The sequence below is a fragment of the Oncorhynchus mykiss genome, chromosome 5 (assembly GCF_057628025.1).
Source record: "Oncorhynchus mykiss isolate SJ-2025 chromosome 5, ASM5762802v1, whole genome shotgun sequence".
Taxonomy (NCBI): Eukaryota; Metazoa; Chordata; class Actinopteri; order Salmoniformes; family Salmonidae; genus Oncorhynchus; species Oncorhynchus mykiss.
The window spans coordinates 76,816,499-76,837,045 of record NC_143026.1 but is presented as its reverse complement, the minus strand read 5'-3'; the positions used below and the strand labels follow the sequence as shown (position 1 = coordinate 76,837,045).

At 46.5% G+C, this 20,547-nt stretch overlaps 1 protein-coding gene across 4 annotated transcripts in view; it reads left to right on the top strand.

The window, feature by feature from the left end:
- Positions 1-20,547, top strand: part of LOC110524573 (discoidin domain-containing receptor 2) — a 74,329-nt gene that overhangs the window by 11,538 nt on the left and 42,244 nt on the right. For all 4 annotated transcript variants that reach the window (XM_036978423.2, XM_036978422.2, XM_036978421.2 and 1 more), the window contains exon 2: positions 10,417-10,560. In XM_036978423.2, the coding sequence (XP_036834318.1) occupies positions 10,479-10,560 (82 nt within the window). In that variant the 5' untranslated portion in view covers positions 10,417-10,478. The remainder of the gene's footprint in view (positions 1-10,416; positions 10,561-20,547) is intronic.

Sequence of the window (20,547 nt, the reverse complement as noted above, 5' to 3'; positions counted from 1 at the left end):
GGGTGGGAGGAAGGGGAACCTGATAATGGTGGGCAAAGGGGGTGGCTGGCGGAGGCTGAGGACTTCCAGTACTGGGGAGTGGTTGGGACTGGTGGGACATCTAGGAGAGGTCTCACTGTCTTCCTGGCAGGTGGGATGAGGTGAAGCTGGGAAGAAGTGGATGGGAAGTTAAGCTGTATGGGGATGTGGGATTGAGGGTTCCTGTGGTGTTTCACAGCCATTTTTGTTTTACACACATTGTAATGTCCAAACCTTAAACAACTTACCAAATTGTACCATTGTGTATTCTACTGCTAATTCCCATGATTGGTCTAAATATTTGTTTTTAACAGGAATACTTATGCAGTGCTTTGACCAGCTGTGTGTGACTTCTCAGTCACATCAGCCTATTCATCAGTAGGAATTATCCACCAGCCTACACACACAGTCCACACACACACACACACACACTGCCACGTCTCACGTCCCTTTAATTATCCAGATGTGTCACTTCAACAAAGAGTCCATTGAAGGGGAATACATCCATATTTTATACAGGGAGAGTAGACTCTTCTGTGGTAGAAAAATATACAAGGAAAACTTTAGTTTATGAGTCTTTCCTTTTGACAGTTACATAATGTATTACTCTGGGAGCACAAGACAGGGAACTGTGGGCAGATAGAACTATACTGAACAAAAATATAAACGCAACATGTAAAGTGTTGGTCCAATATTTCATGAGCTGAAATAAAAGATCCCAGAAATGTTTCATATGCACAAAAAGCTTATTTCCCTCAAATGTTGTGCATGAAAGTGTTTATATCCCTGTTAGTGAGCATTTCTACTTTGCCAAGATAATCCATTCACTTGACAGGTGTGATTTACCAAGAAGCTGATTTAGACCTCATGATCATTACACAGGTACAGCTTGTGCTGGGGACAATAAAAGGCCACTCTAAAATGTGCAGTTTGTCACACAACACAATGGCACAGATGTCTCAAGTTTTGACGGAGTGTGCAATTGGCATGCTGACTGCAGGAATGTCCACCAGAGCTGTTGTCAGAGAATTGAGTGTTAATTTCTCTACCATAAGCCGCCTCCAAATTTGTTTTAGAGAATTTGGCCTTACAACCACAGACCACCTGTAACCATGACAGCCCAGGACCTCCACATCCGGCTTCTTCCAACTGCGGGATTGTCTGAGACCAGCATCCTGGATAGCTGATGAAACTGAGGAGTATTTCTGTCTGCAATTAAGCCTTTTTGTGGGGAAAAACTCTTTCTGATTGGCTGGGCCTGGCTCCCCAGTGGGTGGGCCCTATGCCTTCCCAGGCCCAACCATGGCTGCGCTCCTGTCTAGTCATGTGAAATCCATAGATTAGGACCTAATAAATGTACTTCAATTGAGTCATTTCCTTATGAACTGTAACACAGTAAAATCATAAAAAATGCACATGTAGTGTTGACATTTTTTTTCAAAATAGTTAAGAGGTCAATAAATATTGTGTTCTTTTTCTCTTCAATGGTTAAACCATTTTAGACAATTATTATATCTGTACTTATTTTTTAGGATCCCGTTTGGATTTTATTTGGCAGTTCATAAAAAAGAACTGTGGTCTCTCAATTGTTTTTAATCTCTCTCTCTGTCTCACTCTTTCTCTCTGATAACCCCATCAGTGATTTGACCTCCACACCTCAGACTCTCGAGGTATCAGATATGGCCCTCCCCCCTTTGTTTGACTTCTCTCCGACCGGTTCAAGCCTGATTGTTTTCCTTTGTGGCCTCCGTGAAAGCATTGAGAAGTGCTTTGCTGTCTGACATTAGTTTGTTATTCTAAAGATGACTTTGATCTGAGTTTTCTGTTGACTGTTTGACTTTGTCAGACAGACATGCTCTGAGACTCCCAGCTTCATCTGTTATTAATACATATATGGTAGGGTGGACCATAAGGTTGAATTCCCCTTCAGGATTTAGTACAGAAATAGGATCAAGCATTTAGTTTGCCCCTGTCTCATGATGTCAGTTTATTTGACAGCAGTAATGAGGGACAGACAGCAGTGGACCAAAGCACAACCGTTCACTTTGCTTTGTTAAATATCAATCCCCAGCCTCTAACCCTATACCCTATCCTCTACCCATGACTTCTATTCCCTGCATGCTCCAGTTTAGTGCACACTGTCAAGCCCATTGCATGTATCAGAAGTCAACTGTATAACTTAGGTTGCATATGTGCACACTAGGCACAGTATGGTACATTCAACTCCAACCAGAGCCCAGTGAGTAATATAGGCTTTGAGAGCTGGTTTTGGGGAGACCCTACTTAGTAAGTCTAGGTTGATTCCTGCAGGAGCTATAGGAGTGTATGAAACCCATTCCTGGGTAAAATTAGCCCTATAGTTGGCCCCAGCAGCCCCATAGAGCGGGCTGTGTACTAACACACGACAGTAGACCCCTAGCAGCAAGCCTACTTGAGCAGGCTGTGTGAGGAGGAATGTGAGGGACAGTGTATGGCAAGACACAGGTCCTGTCTGTCCACTCTGCCCCACTCCGGCCCCTCACCTTTAGCCTAGGAGGGCCCCTAACTCCCCCTGTGCCTCCTCATGTACCCCGTTCTGTCCAGCTACCTCCGCCTCTCTTCCTGTTCCTCCCCTGTCTCCCTCTACTCCCCTGAATTTACCTCCAGATCAGAAGATCCAACAAATCTCTCTGCTGTCTATAGGGCCTCTAGTATAGCTGCAGAATGATAGAGTTAGTTGGACCCTGAAGAGCTGGGGGTGAATAGTCTGATCAATAGTCTCATTTTAGTCAGGAAGTATTTTAATCAGTGAGGTGAGTGGTTGGGCTTATGCACCTGTGCTCTCGTTTTTTCTTCTCTCCCCCCTCCCTGTCTACCTCCCTCTCTCTCCAGTCCTGACAGCCTGTCAGTGAGAGGTGAGTGAAACTGAACAGTAGCTCAACCATTGGACTGTATAAACACTACTCTCAATAGTTTGCTGCATCAGAATAAAACATTGTCAAGAGGAGTTACTCACTGATCATTACTGAAAGCTTGATCTCAGCTCCTAACATGTCAGCAAACTTTTACAGACATTGCAAAAACATTTACATTTGGACTTGATAACTATCGTAACTTTTCACATGAAAAAGGAATTTGAGTTTAAAACGATACTGGTGAGTGGATAAGTGTTCCATGCTGCTATGAAATGAGAATGAGCAGAAGTTTTCCATAATGGTGAATGTGAGACAGCCCATAACCCTGTGTCCTGTGTGTCAGAGCCTGCTCTGATGTTACCATAGCAAAGCCTTGTTATGAGACAACAGCCCTACGCTCCATGCAGATACCTACCTGGATGGAGAATACAGCTCTTACTAAGTAAAAGTACTTTTGAAGTACTACTTAATTCATTTTTCTGCGTATCTGTACTTTACTATTTGTATTTTTGACTTTTTTGTAACTTTTACTCTACTACATTCCTAAAGAAAATATGTACTTTTTACTCGCATCCATTTTTCCTGACACCCAAAAGTACTTTTGGAATGGTCAAGCAGAACAGCAATCTGGTCAAATTCACACACACATCAATATAACGTGTTGTCATTACTGCTGCCTCTGAACTGACTAAACACAAATAATGTGTTTGTAAATTATGTTTGAGTATTGGTGTGCCCTTGGTAGTCGGTACATTTTTTAAAAATAATTCAATCGTGCCATCTGGTTGGCTTTATTTAAGGAATTTGAAGTATGACAGTTGAGTATTTTTTCCACCACTGTACTTACACTACCGGTCAAAAGTTTTAGAACACCTACTCATTCAAGGATTTTCTTTATTTTTACTAGTATTCTACATTGTAGAATAATAGTGAAGACATCAAAACTATGAAATAACACATATGGAATCATGTAACAAGACGTGTTACACAAATCAAAATATATTTTATATTTGAGATTCTTCAAAGTAGCCACCCTTTGACTTGATGACAGCTTTGCACACTCTTGGTATTCTCTCAACCAGCTTCGTGAGTGGGTGGAGTCACCTGGAATGCATTTCAATTAAGAGGTGTGCCTTAAGTTAATTTGTGGATTTGTTTGAGACAATTAGTTGTGTTGTTGCAAGGTAGGGGTGGTATACAGAATATATCCCTATTTGGTAAAATACCAAGTCCATATTATGGCAAGAACAGGTCAAATAAGCAAAGAGAAACTGCAGTCCATAATTAATTTAAGACATGAAGGGTCAGTCAATATGGAGAATTTCAAGAACTTTGAACGTTTCTTCTTGTGCAATCACAAAAACCATCAAGTGCTATGATGAAACTGGCTCTCATGAGGACTGCCACATGAATGGAAGACCCAGAGTTACCTCTACTGTAGAGGATACGTTCATTCGAGTTAGCAGCCTCAGAAATTGCAGCCCAAATAAATGCTTCACAGAGTTCAAGAAACAGACACATCTCCACATCAACTGTTCAGGGGAGACTGTGTGAATCAGGCCGTCATGGTCTAAATGCTGAAAAGAAATCACTACTAAAGGGCACCAATAATAAGAAGAGACTTGATTGTGCCAAGAAACTCAAGCAATGGACATTAGACCGGTGAAAATGTGTCCTTTTGGTACCAACCGAAAGACACGCTGTTGGTGAACGGATGATCTCTGAATGTGTATTTCCCACTGTAAAGCATGGAGAAGGAGGTGTGATGGTGTGGGGGTGCTTTGCTGGTGACACTGTCAGTGCTTTCTTTAGAATTCAAGGCACACTTAACCAGTATGGCTACCACAGCATTCTGCAGCGATACGCCATCCCATCTGGTTTGCGCTTAGTCCCACTATCAGACCATTATTCCCCCTCTACCAAATTTTACAGTTGGCACTATGCATTCAGGCAGGTAGCGTTTTCCTGGCATCCACCAAACCCAGATTTGTCCGATTTGTCCTGCCAGATGGTGAGGCGTGATTCACCACTCCAGAGAACGTGTTTCCACTGCTCCAGAGTCCAATGGCGGCAAGCTTTACACCACACCAGCCGACGCTTGGCTTTGCACATTTTTATCCTAGACTTGTGTACGGCTGCTCGGCCATGGAAACCCATTTCATGAAGCTCCTGAAGAACAGTTCTTGTGCTGACGTTGCTTCCAGAGGCAGTTTGGAACTCAGTAGTGAGTGTCGCATCCGATGACAGACCATTTTTACGTGCTACGCCCTTCAGCACTTGTTGGTCTCGTTCAGTGAGCTTGTGTGGCCTACCACTTTGCTGCCAATCCGTTATTGCTCCTAGATGTTTCCACTTCACAATAACAGCACTTAACAGCAGTAACAGTTGACCGGGGCAGCTCTAGCAGGGCAGACATTTGACCAACTGACTTGTTGGAAAGGTGGAATCTTATGACAGTGCGGTGTTGAAAGTCACAGAACATGGCCTTGGTAAATGGAAAATCTGTTGGGTTTTTTTCATGCTAACTCTATGTCCACTTTTATACATGAGAGCTGTTCTCTCTGGCCACATGGTAAATACCTCTCTGACTCTCCCTCCCCAACACATGACACAAGCCACCAGCTGTTTGTGTTTCATTAACTGTTTAAGCCCAGCATTAACACCTATATATTTACCCTTATAAGGAGGCCAGTGTCTTAGTGTGATATGGCTGTAATCTGATATAACAGGAAATGGAGCACTTCTGAAGGAGAAACTAACTAGATGATTTTGTTGATGATGGTGAATGCACAATGAGGCCATTCAGAGGTTGATGGGTGTTGGTGAAGGGGAGCTGTTGAGAGTTTGTACAGTTTTACAGCTGTTTTGTTCTGTGATTAGCTGATTACAAAAACACAATTACAGTGATGTTATTGTATTTGTGAAAGTAAGGATGGTTTAAAAATCGTATGCCGAATGTCTGACGACTTGCATGAAAGCAGGATTCCTTATATTCTGGAATTTAAGATATCATAAATGTCTATTGATTTACAGGAACTGTATATAGATAAAGAAGTCGTTCTGTAACATCGGGTGTCATCAGAGTTCATTCTTGGCAGTGGTATTGGGCAGCAGATCTGAATATGTATCCCACAGCCAGAATACAACTCTGTTATATTGTATGAAACTCCAGGTTTTAACACTGATATATGGCAGTGGCCTGGTTATTGTGAGGTTCCTAGGGTGTGTGAGTGTGAAAGTGTGGTCTCTGGGTGTAGAGCTATGTGAGTGTGTGGAGGATGGTTAGTATGTGTAAATGTTTACTGCAGAGGGCACAGCGAGGTTTAGTGTGTGTGTGGGGGTGGGTGGGTGGTCATGTTTAACTATACTTGTGGAGACCAGAAGTCCCAACAAGTATAGTAAACAAACAAAACATTTTAAGAACTGGGGACATTTTGTTAGTCTCCACAAGTTATAATGCTATTTCTAGAGGGTTTAGGGTTCTGGTTAGAATTAGTGTTAGGGATAGGAGCTAGATTTAGGGTAAGGTTTAGGGTAAGGTTTGGAGTAAGGGAAGTAGTGAAAATCGGATTTTGAATGGGACTGAATTGAGTGTCCCCACAAGGTCAGTTATACAAGACTGTGTGTGTGTGTGTGCCTGTGCATGTGTGCGTATGTGTGTGTGTGTGGTTGTGAGGAGTGCTGTGCTGCTTGACCCTGACATGTTGATCTATAAGCCACTCCTACGCAGCCTCGCACTGCCAATAGAAAGTTGTTTGGCCAGGGATGAACAGCCGGAAATGTCCCACACACAAACAAACACACACACACACACGTGCCCCTTTGGCCTAGGATGACGACCAGGGAACCTCCCCTTTGGCTTTCTGATCTCTCCAGCTTAACTCTATACAGTCCATAGTACACTCTTCACCCCTCTGCCTTTCTCTTCAAAACCACACTGCCACTTTACCTAAGGTTCCGAAACCCTATGAATTTCCATGGTAGTTGCATAGGTGCAGTGTATTGACATTGCATTTCCACATTGTTACATGGTACTTCCAACTATTGCTGTCCAAAGATTACAATCTTACTAGAGAAATGTTCACTTTTATATTAACAAAGATAGAACAACCACTAATGATTCTGCTCCAGTCGTTCTCCTTCTTTAAATAGTGTTTGTTACATAAGAAGCTATTAACACAGTGAGATTGCCACATCCGTAGACTGTTTGTAATTATGTAATAATCAGTTAGAATGACAGTAAAGCATTTACATGTGCAACCCCAACTCTCTCCCCCCACACCTTTTACTGGATCATTAATAGTGGTAGGTCAGACAACCACATGAGACCAGAGTAAATCACTAAAAGATCGCTGTGAGTGGACATCAACATTTCCTCTAAGGTAAGAGAAGATTAGACCATTGGCTGTTTGGGTCTGTTGAAGAGAGGAGGCGTGCTGGACCTCTCTCTGTGTGTCTCTCTCTCTCCCTCTCTCTCTCTCTGTCCCTCGATCTGTCTCTCTTTCTTTCTCTCTCGCTCACTCTGTGTCTGTCTGTCCCTCTGTCTTTCTCTGTTTCTCTCTGTCTCCCTCTCTGAAATGCTGCCTTAATTGATTCCTGCCTCGTCCTGTCTGAAGTCCTCTCTAGCACACACACACACACACACACACACACACACACACACACACACACACACACACACACACACACACACACACACAGCCAGGGGATGGAGAACTACTAAAGAATGTTACACACACACACACACACACACACACACAGCCAGGGGATGGAGAACTACTAAAGAATGTTTCACACACACACACACACAGCCAGGGGATGGAGAACTACTAAAGAATGTTTCACACACACACACACAGCCAGGGGATGGAGAACTACTAAAGAATGTTTCACACACACACACACAGCCAGGGGATGGAGAACTACTAAAGAATGTTACAACACACACACACACACAGCCAGGGGATGGAGAACTACTAAAGAATGTTACACACACAGCCAGGGGATGGAGAACTACTAAAGAATGTTTCACACACACACACAGCCAGGGGATGGAGAACTACTAAAGGATGTTTCACACACACACAGCCAGGGGATGGAGAACTACTAAAGAATGTTTCACACACAGCCAGGGGATGGAGAACTACTAAAGAATGTTACACACACAGCCAGGGGATGGAGAACTACTAAAGAATGTTTCACACACACACACAGCCAGGGGATGGAGAACTACTAAAGGATGTTTCACACACACACAGCCAGGGGATGGAGAACTACTAAAGAATGTTTCACACACAGCCAGGGGATGGAGAACTACTAAAGAATGTTACACACACACACACACAGCCAGGGGATGGAGAACTACTAAAGAATGTTTCACACACACACACACACAGCCAGGGGATGGAGAACTACTAAAGAATGTTACACACACAGCCAGGGGATGGAGAACTACTAAAGAATGTTTCACACACACACACAGCCAGGGGATGGAGAACTACTAAACAATGTTACACACACAGCCAGGGAATGGAGAACTACTAAAGAATGTTACACACACAGCCAGGGGATGGAGAACTACTAAAGAATGTTTCACACACACACACACAGCCAGGGGATGGAGAACTACTAAAGAATGTTTCACACACAGCCAGGGGATGGAGAACTACTAAAGAATGTTACACACACACACACACAGCCAGGGGATGGATAACTACTAAAGAATGTTACACACACAGCCAGGGGATGGAGAACTACTAAAGAATGTTACACACACACACACAGCCAGGGGATGGAGAATTACTAAAGAATGTTACACACACAGCCAGGGGATGGAGAACTACTAAAGAATGTTACACACACACACACACACAGCCAGGGGATGGAGAACTACTAAAGAATGTTACACACACAGCCAGGGGATGGAGAACTACTAAAGAATGTTACACACACAGCCAGGGGATGGAGAACTACTAAAGAATGTTTCACACACAGCCAGGGGATGGAGAACTACTAAAGAATGTTTCACACACACACACACACAGCCAGGGGATGGAGAACTACTAAAGAATGTTACACACACACACAGCCAGGGGATGGAGAACTACTAAAGAATGTTTCACACACACACACACACACACACACACAGCCAGGGGATGGAGAACTACTAAAGAATGTTTCACACACACACACAGCCAGGGGATGGAGAACTACTAAAGAATGTTACACACACAGCCAGGGGATGGAGAACTTCTAAATAATGTTTCACACACACACACACACAGCCAGGGGATGGAGAACTACTAAAGAATGTTTCACACACAGCCAGGGGATGGAGAACTACTAAAGAATGTTACACACACACACACACACACACACAGCCAGGGGATGGAGAACTACTAAAGAATGTTACACACACACAGCCAGGGGATGGAGAACTACTAAAGAATGTTTCACACACACACACACAGCCAGGGGATGGAGAACTACTAAAGAATGTTTCACACACACACACACAGCCAGGGGATGGAGAACTACTAAAGAATGTTACACACACACACACACAGCCAGGGGATGGAGAACTACTAAAGAATGTTACACACACACACACACAGCCAGGGGATGGAGAACTACTAAAGAATGTTTCACACACAGCCAGGGGATGGAGAACTACTAAAGAATGTTACACACACACACACAGCCAGGGGATGGAGAACTACTAAAGAATGTTACACACACACACACACAGCCAGGGGATGGAGAACTACTAAAGAATGTTACACACACACACACACAGCCAGGGGATGGAGAACTACTAAAGAATGTTACAACACACACACACACAGCCAGGGGATGGAGAACTACTAAAGAATGTTACACACACACACACACAGCCAGGGGATGGAGAACTACTAAAGAATGTTACAACACACAGCCAGGGGATGGAGAACTACTAAAGAATGTTACACACACAGCCAGGGGATGGAGAACTACTAAAGAATGTTTCACACACACACACACACAGCCAGGGGATGGAGAACTACTAAAGAATGTTTCACACACACACACACACACACACAGCCAGGGGATGGAGAACTACTAAAGAATGTTAAAGTATTTACATTTAGATGTATGGATATAGTTTTATGTACAGTTTTATTACTCAGAGCTGGCTACTGTAATGTTAAATTATCCCCGCCATTTTAATATGCTTTCACTCTTCACTCGTGGTAAGATAATGAATGAATGGAAATTCCACTTTCAGACAGCAATTATTGTCTTTATTGAGCAAATGAAAAACATTCCTCCAGTAAAAGCTGCAGCTTTCCCTTGAACCTCTCAGATGATCTGGTTCCCTGGAGGAAAGACATGAAACTGCACCAACTGCCTGAATATACCACATGGATCCAAATACAGACCCTAAAACTTCTGTTTCATTTCACCACAGTCCAAATACTTAAACTTGTATGACATATTCTGACGGTTGTTTTCTCATTGATTTCAGGTTTGAAGACCCGCTGTGTGTGAAAGTGTGTGTGTGTGTGTGTGTGTGTGTGTGTGTTTGGGATGAAGTGCCTGTGGGGGGGCCACTTTCCGCTGATCATCCTGCTCTACCTGTTAGGAGACGTCACCTCACAGGTTAACCCAGGTGAGTGTTGGCATGGGAATGGTATGGAGAGTGTGTGTGTGTGTGTTTCTGATAGGTGAGAATTGTCTGTTAATTGAATGAATAGAATATTCCGCCCTGAACCATATTATTGTATGGAATTGATTAGAATGTATAAAATCATAATCAATAAATGTGCAGTCCTAGTCAGAATTAGGGTAAAACAATATGTCTTTATGGTATTTTAAACACAGACTGTCTGAGCTTGGTGCCGACCTGACTAGAGATTTGGGAGAGAGAGGGGAGTACGTCAAGGACAAGGTCACTATCTCTGTCGGATGGGTAGTGAGACAGACAGTGTGTGCGTAGCAGGACATGTTTGTGTGTATGTCTGTGTGTATGTGTGTACGTATGTTTGTGTGTATGTTTGTGTGTGGGCGTGGGAAGTCAGTATAAAATAAATGTTTTGTATTCTTGACTTTAGAACGTTCCGTGAATAAACCTTTTTGACTATTTAGCTGGGCCTCCGTCTGTTTCATTCGACCAGGATCTTACACATTCTGGTTTGCAGACTGAGAGTAATATAATTAAATTGGGTTATGTACCTGGAGAACATAATTCTCTTATCAGTTTCCATTTGGAGGCCTTAACTGCTACTGCTGTCTCTTTGATGTGAGTGGGACTGTTCTGTTGTCCATGGGTCTCCACTGTTCTGCTGTCCATGGGTCTCTCCACTGTTCTGTTGTCCATGGGTCTCCACTTTTCTGTTGTCCATTGGTCTCCACTGTTCTGCTGTCCATGGGTCTCCACTGTTCTGTTGTCCATGGGTATCTCCACTGTTCTGCTGTCCATGGGTCTCTCCACTGTTCTGCTGTCCATGGGTCTCCACTGTTCTGCCGTCCATGGGTCTCTCCACTGTTTTGTTGTCCATGGGTCTCTCCACTGTTCTGCTTTCCATGGGTCTCTCCACTGTTCTGCCGTCCATGGGTCTCTCCACTGTTCTGTTGTCCATGGGTCTCCACTTTTCTGTTGTCCATTGGTCTCCACTGTTCTGCTGTCCATGGGTCTCCACTGTTCTGTTGTCCATGGGTCTCTCCACTGTTCTGTTGTCCATGGGTCTCCACTTTTCTGTTGTCCATTAGTCTCCACTGTTCTGCTGTCCATGGGTCTCCACTGTTCTGTTGTCCATGGGTCTCTCCACTGTTCTGCTGTCCATGGGTCTCCACTGTTCTGCCGTCCATGGATCTCTCCACTGTTTTGTTGTCCATGGGTCTCTCCACTGTTCTGCTTTCCATGGGTCTCTCCACTGTTCTGCCGTCCATGGGTCTCTCCACTGTTCTGCCGTCCATGGGTCTCTCCACTGTTCTGCCGTCCATGGGTCTCTCCACTGTTCTGCCGTCCATGGGTCTCTCCACTGTTTTGTTGTCCATGGGTCTCTCCACTGTTCTGCTGTCCATGGGTCTCTCCACTGTTCTGTTGTCCATGGGTCTCTCCACTGTTCTGCCGTCCATGGGTCTCTCCACTGTTTTGTTGTCCATGGGTCTCTCCACTGTTCTGCTGTCCATGGGTCTCTCCACTGTTCTGTTGTCCATGGGTCTCCACTGTCCTGCTGTCCATGGGTCTCTCCACTGTTCTGCTGTCCATGGGTCTCTCCACTGTTCTGTTGTCCATGGGTCTCCACTGTTCTGCTGTCCATGGGTCTCTCCACTGTTCTGTTGTCCATGGGTCTCCACTGTTATGTTGTCCATGGTTCTCTCTACTGTTCTGTTGTCCATGGGTCTCCACTGTTCTGCTGTTCATGGGTCTCTCCACTGTTCTGTTGTCCATGGGTCTCCACTGTTCTGCTGTCCATGGGTCTATCCACTGTTCTGTTGTCCATGGGTCTCCACTGTTATGTTTTCCATGGGTCTCCACTGTTATGTTGTCCATGGGTCTCCACTGTTCTGTTGTCCATGGGTCTCTCCACTGTTCTGTTGTCCATGGGTCTTCACTGTTCTGTTGTCCATGGGTCTCCACTGTTCTGTTGTCCATGGGTCTCTCCACTGATCTGTTGTCCATGGGTCTCCACTGTTCTGTTGTCCATGGGTCTCTTCACTGTTCTGTTGTCCATGGGTCTCTTCACTGTTCTGTTGTCCATGGGTATCTTCACTGTTCTGTTGTCCATGGGTCTCTCCACTGATCTGTTGTCCATGGGTCTCCACTGTTCTGTTGTTCATGGGTCTCTTCACTGTTCTGTTGTCCATGGGTCTCCACTGTTGTGTTGTCCATGGGTCTCCACTGTTCTGCTGTCCATGGGTCTCTCCACTGTTCTGTTGTCCATGGGTCTCCACTGTTATGTTGTCCATGGTTCTCTCTACTGTTCTGTTGTCCATGGGTCTCCACTGTTCTGCTGTTCATGGGTCTCTCCACTGTTCTGTTGTCCATGGGTCTCCACTGTTCTGCTGTCCATGGGTCTATCCACTGTTCTGTTTTCCATGGGTCTCCACTGTTATGTTTTCCATGGGTCTCCACTGTTATGTTGTCCATGGGTCTCCACTGTTCTGTTGTCCATGGGTCTCTCCACTGTTCTGTTGTCCATGGGTCTTCACTGTTCTGTTGTCCATGGGTCTCCACTGTTCTGTTGTCCATGGGTCTCTCCACTGATCTGTTGTCCATGGGTCTCCACTGTTCTGTTGTCCATGGGTCTCTTCACTGTTCTGTTGTCCATGGGTCTCTTCACTGTTCTGTTGTCCATGGGTATCTTCACTGTTCTGTTGTCCATGGGTCTCTCCACTGATCTGTTGTCCATGGGTCTCCACTGTTCTGTTGTTCATGGGTCTCTTCACTGTTCTGTTGTCCATGGGTCTCCACTGTTGTGTTGTCCATGGGTCTCTCCACTGATCTGTTGTCCATGGGTCTCTCCACTGTTCTGTTGTCCATGGGTCTCTCCACTATTCTGTTGTCCATGGGTCTCCACTGTTCTGATGTCCATGGGTCTCTTCACTGTTCTGTTGTCCATGGGTCTCTTCACTGTTCTGTTGTCCATGGGTCTCTTCACTGTTCTGTTGTCCATGGGTCTCTTCACTGTTCTGTTGTCCATGGGTCTCCACTGTTCTGATGTCCATGGCTCTCTTCACTGTTCTGTTGTCCATGGGTCTCCACTGTTCTGTTGTCCATGGGTCTCTCCACTGATCTGTTGTCCATGGTTCTCCACTGTTCTGTTGTCCATGGGTCTCTTCACTGTTCTGTTGTCCATGGGTCTCCACTGTTCTGTTGTCCATGGGTCTCAACTGTTCTGTTGTCCATGGGTCTTCACTGTTCTGTTGTCCATGGGTCTCCACTGTTCTGTTGTCCATGGGTCTCTCCACTGATCTGTTGTCCATGGGTCTCTCCACTGTTCTGCCGTCCATGGGTCTCTCCACTGTTCTGCCGTCCATGGGTCTCTCCACTGTTTTGTTGTCCATGGGTCTCTCCACTGTTCTGCTGTCCATGGGTCTCTCCACTGTTCTGTTGTCCATGGGTCTCTCCACTGTTCTGCCGTCCATGGGTCTCTCCACTGTTTTGTTGTCCATGGGTCTCTCCACTGTTCTGCTGTCCATGGGTCTCTCCACTGTTCTGTTGTCCATGGGTCTCCACTGTCCTGCTGTCCATGGGTCTCTCCACTGTTCTGCTGTCCATGGGTCTCTCCACTGTTCTGTTGTCCATGGGTCTCCACTGTTCTGCTGTCCATGGGTCTCTCCACTGTTCTGTTGTCCATGGGTCTCCACTGTTATGTTGTCCATGGTTCTCTCTACTGTTCTGTTGTCCATGGGTCTCCACTGTTCTGCTGTTCATGGGTCTCTCCACTGTTCTGTTGTCCATGGGTCTCCACTGTTCTGCTGTCCATGGGTCTATCCACTGTTCTGTTGTCCATGGGTCTCCACTGTTATGTTTTCCATGGGTCTCCACTGTTATGTTGTCCATGGGTCTCCACTGTTCTGTTGTCCATGGGTCTCTCCACTGTTCTGTTGTCCATGGGTCTTCACTGTTCTGTTGTCCATGGGTCTCCACTGTTCTGTTGTCCATGGGTCTCTCCACTGATCTGTTGTCCATGGGTCTCCACTGTTCTGTTGTCCATGGGTCTCTTCACTGTTCTGTTGTCCATGGGTCTCTTCACTGTTCTGTTGTCCATGGGTATCTTCACTGTTCTGTTGTCCATGGGTCTCTCCACTGATCTGTTGTCCATGGGTCTCCACTGTTCTGTTGTTCATGGGTCTCTTCACTGTTCTGTTGTCCATGGGTCTCCACTGTTGTGTTGTCCATGGGTCTCTCCACTGATCTGTTGTCCATGGGTCTCTCCACTGTTCTGTTGTCCATGGGTCTCTCCACTATTCTGTTGTCCATGGGTCTCCACTGTTCTGATGTCCATGGGTCTCTTCACTGTTCTGTTGTCCATGGGTCTCTTCACTGTTCTGTTGTCCATGGGTCTCTTCACTGTTCTGTTGTCCATGGGTCTCTTCACTGTTCTGTTGTCCATGGGTCTCCACTGTTCTGATGTCCATGGCTCTCTTCACTGTTCTGTTGTCCATGGGTCTCCACTGTTCTGTTGTCCATGGGTCTCTCCACTGATCTGTTGTCCATGGTTCTCCACTGTTCTGTTGTCCATGGGTCTCTTCACTGTTCTGTTGTCCATGGGTCTCCACTGTTCTGTTGTCCATGGGTCTCAACTGTTCTGTTGTCCATGGGTCTTCACTGTTCTGTTGTCCATGGGTCTCCACTGTTCTGTTGTCCATGGGTCTCCACTGTTCTGTTGTCCATGGGTCTCTCCACTGATCTGTTGTCCATGGTTCTCCACTGTTCTGTTGTCCATGGGTCTCTCCACTGTTTTGTTGTCCATGGGTCTCTCCACTGTTCTGCTGTCCATGGGTCTCTCCACTGTTCTGTTGTCCATGGGTCTCCACTGTCCTGCTGTCCATGGGTCTCTCCACTGTTCTGCTGTCCATGGGTCTCTCCACTGTTCTGTTGTCCATGGGTCTCCACTGTTCTGCTGTCCATGGGTCTCTCCACTGTTCTGTTGTCCATGGGTCTCCACTGTTCTGTTGTCCATGGTTCTCTCTACTGTTATGTTGTCCATGGGTCTCCACTGTTCTGCTGTTCATGGGTCTCTCCACTGTTCTGTTGTCCATGGGTCTCCACTGTTCTGCTGTCCATGGGTCTATCCACTGTTCTGTTGTCCATGGGTCTCCACTGTTATGTTTTCCATGGGTCTCCACTGTTATGTTGTCCATGGGTCTCCACTGTTCTGTTGTCCATGGGTCTCTCCACTGTTCTGTTGTCCATGGGTCTTCACTGTTCTGTTGTCCATGGGTCTCCACTGTTCTGTTGTCCATGGGTCTCTCCACTGATCTGTTGTCCATGGGTCTCCACTGTTCTGTTGTCCATGGGTCTCTTCACTGTTCTGTTGTCCATGGGTCTCTTCACTGTTCTGTTGTCCATGGGTATCTTCACTGTTCTGTTGTCCATGGGTCTCTCCACTGATCTGTTGTCCATGGGTCTCCACTGTTCTGTTGTTCATGGGTCTCTTCACTGTTCTGTTGTCCATGGGTCTCCACTGTTGTGTTGTCCATGGGTCTCTCCACTGATCTGTTGTCCATGGGTCTCTCCACTGTTCTGTTGTCCATGGGTCTCTCCACTATTCTGTTGTCCATGGGTCTCCACTGTTCTGATGTCCATGGGTCTCTTCACTGTTCTGTTGTCCATGGGTCTCTTCACTGTTCTGTTGTCCATGGGTCTCTTCACTGTTCTGTTGTCCATGGGTCTCTTCACTGTTCTGTTGTCCATGGGTCTCCACTGTTCTGATGTCCATGGCTCTCTTCACTGTTCTGTTGTCCATGGGTCTCCACTGTCCTGCTGTCCATGGGTCTCTCCACTGTTCTGCTGTCCATGGGTCTCTCCACTGTTCTGTTGTCCATGGGTCTCCACTGTTCTGCTGTCCATGGGTCTCTCCACTGTTCTGTTGTCCATGGGTCTCCACTGTTCTGTTGTCCATGGTTCTCTCTACTGTTATGTTGTCCATGGGTCTCCACTGTTCTGCTGTTCATGGGTCTCTCCACTGTTCTGTTGTCCATGGGTCTCCACTGTTCTGCTGTCCATGGGTCTATCCACTGTTCTGTTGTCCATGGGTCTCCACTGTTATGTTTTCCATGGGTCTCCACTGTTATGTTGTCCATGGGTCTCCACTGTTCTGTTGTCCATGGGTCTCTCCACTGTTCTGTTGTCCATGGGTCTTCACTGTTCTGTTGTCCATGGGTCTCCACTGTTCTGTTGTCCATGGGTCTCTCCACTGATCTGTTGTCCATGGGTCTCCACTGTTCTGTTGTCCATGGGTCTCTTCACTGTTCTGTTGTCCATGGGTCTCTTCACTGTTCTGTTGTCCATGGGTATCTTCACTGTTCTGTTGTCCATGGGTCTCTCCACTGATCTGTTGTCCATGGGTCTCCACTGTTCTGTTGTTCATGGGTCTCTTCACTGTTCTGTTGTCCATGGGTCTCCACTGTTGTGTTGTCCATGGGTCTCTCCACTGATCTGTTGTCCATGGGTCTCTCCACTGTTCTGTTGTCCATGGGTCTCTCCACTATTCTGTTGTCCATGGGTCTCCACTGTTCTGATGTCCATGGGTCTCTTCACTGTTCTGTTGTCCATGGGTCTCTTCACTGTTCTGTTGTCCATGGGTCTCTTCACTGTTCTGTTGTCCATGGGTCTCTTCACTGTTCTGTTGTCCATGGGTCTCCACTGTTCTGATGTCCATGGCTCTCTTCACTGTTCTGTTGTCCATGGGTCTCCACTGTTCTGTTGTCCATGGGTCTCTCCACTGATCTGTTGTCCATGGTTCTCCACTGTTCTGTTGTCCATGGGTCTCTTCACTGTTCTGTTGTCCATGGGTCTCCACTGTTCTGTTGTCCATGGGTCTCAACTGTTCTGTTGTCCATGGGTCTTCACTGTTCTGTTGTCCATGGGTCTCCACTGTTCTGTTGTCCATGGGTCTCTCCACTGATCTGTTGTCCATGGTTCTCCACTGTTCTGTTGTCCATGGGTCTCTTCACTGTTCTGTTGTCCATGGGTCTCCACTGTTCTGTTGTCCATGGGTCTCTCCCACTGTTCTGTTGTCCATGGGTCTTCACTGTTCTGTTGTCCATGGGTCTCCACTGTTCTGTTGTCCATGGGTCTCTCCACTGATCTGTTGTCCATGGGTCTCCACTGTTCTGTTGTTCATGGGTCTCTTCACTGTTCTGTTGTCCATGGGTCTCCACTGTTGTGTTGTCCATGGGTCTCTCCACTGATCTGTTGTCCATGGGTCTCTCCACTGTTCTGTTGTCCATGGGTCTCTCCACTATTCTGTTGTCCATGGGTCTCCACTGTTCTGATGTCCATGGGTCTCTTCACTGTTCTGTTGTCCATGGGTCTCTTCACTGTTCTGTTGTCCATGGGTCTCTTCACTGTTCTGTTGTCCATGGGTCTCTTCACTGTTCTGTTGTCCATGGGTCTCCACTGTTCTGATGTCCATGGCTCTCTTCACTGTTCTGTTGTCCATGGGTCTCCACTGTTCTGTTGTCCATGGGTCTCTCCACTGATCTGTTGTCCATGGTTCTCCACTGTTCTGTTGTCCATGGGTCTCTTCACTGTTCTGTTGTCCATGGGTCTCCACTGTTCTGTTGTCCATGGGTCTCAACTGTTCTGTTGTCCATGGGTCTTCACTGTTCTGTTGTCCATGGGTCTCCACTGTTCTGTTGTCCATGGGTCTCTCCACTGATCTGTTGTCCATGGTTCTCCACTGTTCTGTTGTCCATGGGTCTCTCCACTGTTTTGTTGTCCATGGGTCTCTCCACTGTTCTGCTGTCCATGGGTCTCTCCACTGTTCTGTTGTCCATGGGTCTCCACTGTCCTGCTGTCCATGGGTCTCTCCACTGTTCTGCTGTCCATGGGTCTCTCCACTGTTCTGTTGTCCATGGGTCTCCACTGTTCTGCTGTCCATGGGTCTCTCCACTGTTCTGTTGTCCATGGGTCTCCACTGTTCTGTTGTCCATGGTTCTCTCTACTGTTATGTTGTCCATGGGTCTCCACTGTTCTGCTGTTCATGGGTCTCTCCACTGTTCTGTTGTCCATGGGTCTCCACTGTTCTGCTGTCCATGGGTCTATCCACTGTTCTGTTGTCCATGGGTCTCCACTGTTATGTTTTCCATGGGTCTCCACTGTTATGTTGTCCATGGGTCTCCACTGTTCTGTTGTCCATGGGTCTCTCCACTGTTCTGTTGTCCATGGGTCTTCACTGTTCTGTTGTCCATGGGTCTCCACTGTTCTGTTGTCCATGGGTCTCTCCACTGATCTGTTGTCCATGGGTCTCCACTGTTCTGTTGTCCATGGGTCTCTTCACTGTTCTGTTGTCCATGCGTCTCTTCACTGTTCTGTTGTCCATGGGTATCTTCACTGTTCTGTTGTCCATGGGTCTCTCCACTGATCTGTTGTCCATGGGTCTCCACTGTTCTGTTGTTCATGGGTCTCTTCACTGTTCTGTTGTCCATGGGTCTCCACTGTTGTGTTGTCCATGGGTCTCTCCACTGATCTGTTGTCCATGGGTCTCTCCACTGTTCTGTTGTCCATGGGTCTCTCCACTATTCTGTTGTCCATGGGTCTCCACTGTTCTGATGTCCATGGGTCTCTTCACTGTTCTGTTGTCCATGGGTCTCTTCACTGTTCTGTTGTCCATGGGTCTCTTCACTGTTCTGTTGTCCATGGGTCTCTTCACTGTTCTGTTGTCCATGGGTCTCCACTGTTCTGATGTCCATGGCTCTCTTCACTGTTCTGTTGTCCATGGGTCTCCACTGTTCTGTTGTTCATGGGTCTCTCCACTGATCTGTTGTCCATGGTTCTCCACTGTTCTGTTGTCCATGGGTCTCTTCACTGTTCTGTTGTCCATGGGTCTCCACTGTTCTGTTGTCCATGGGTCTCAACTGTTCTGTTGTCCATGGGTCTTCACTGTTCTGTTGTCCATGGGTCTCCACTGTTCTGTTGTCCATGGGTCTCTCCACTGATCTGTTGTCCATGGTTCTCCACTGTTCTGTTGTCCATGGGTCTCTTCACTGTTCTGTTGTCCATGGGTCTCCACTGTTCTGTTGTCCATGGGTCTCTCCCACTGTTCTGTTGTCCATGGGTCTTCACTGTTCTGTTGTCCATGGGTCTCTCCACTGTTTTGTTGTCCATGGGTCTCTCCACTGATCTGTTGTCCATGGGTCTCTTCACTGTTCTGTTGTCCATGGGTCTCTTCACTGTTCTGTTGTCCATGGTTCTCTTCACTGTTCTGTTGTCCATGGGTCTCTTCACTGTTCTGTTGTCCATGGGTCTCTTCACTGTTCTGTTGTCCATGGGTCTCTTCACTGTTCTGTTGTCCATGGGTCTCTCCACTGTTCTGTTGTCCATGGGTCTCCACTGTTCTGTTGTCCATGGGTCTCTCCACTGTTCTGTTGTCCATGGGTCTCTTCACTGTTCTGTTGTCCATGGGTCTCTTCACTGTTCTGTTGTCCATGGGTCTCTTCACTGTTCTGTTGTCCATGGGTCTCCACTGTTCTGTTGTCCATGGGTCTCTCCCACTGTTCTGTTGTCCATGGGTCTTCACTGTTCTGTTGTCCATGGGTCTCCACTGTGCTGTTGTCCATGGGTCTCCACTGTTCTGTTGTCCATCTGTCTCTCCACTGTTCTGTTGTCCATGGGTCTCTTCACTGTTCTGTTGTCCATGGGTCTCTTCACTGTTCTGTTGTCCATGGGTCTCTCCACTGTTCTGTTGTCCATGGGTCTCTCCACTGTTCTGTTGTCCATGGGTCTCTCCACTGTTCTGTTGTCCATGGGTCTCTCCACTGTTCTGTTGTCCATGGGTCTCCACTGTTATGTTTTCCATGGGTCTCCACTGTTATGTTGTCCATGTGTCTCCACTGTTCTGTTGTCCATGGGTCTCTCCACTGTTCTGTTGTCCATGGGTCTTCACTGTTCTGTTGTCCATGGGTCTCCACTGTTCTGTTG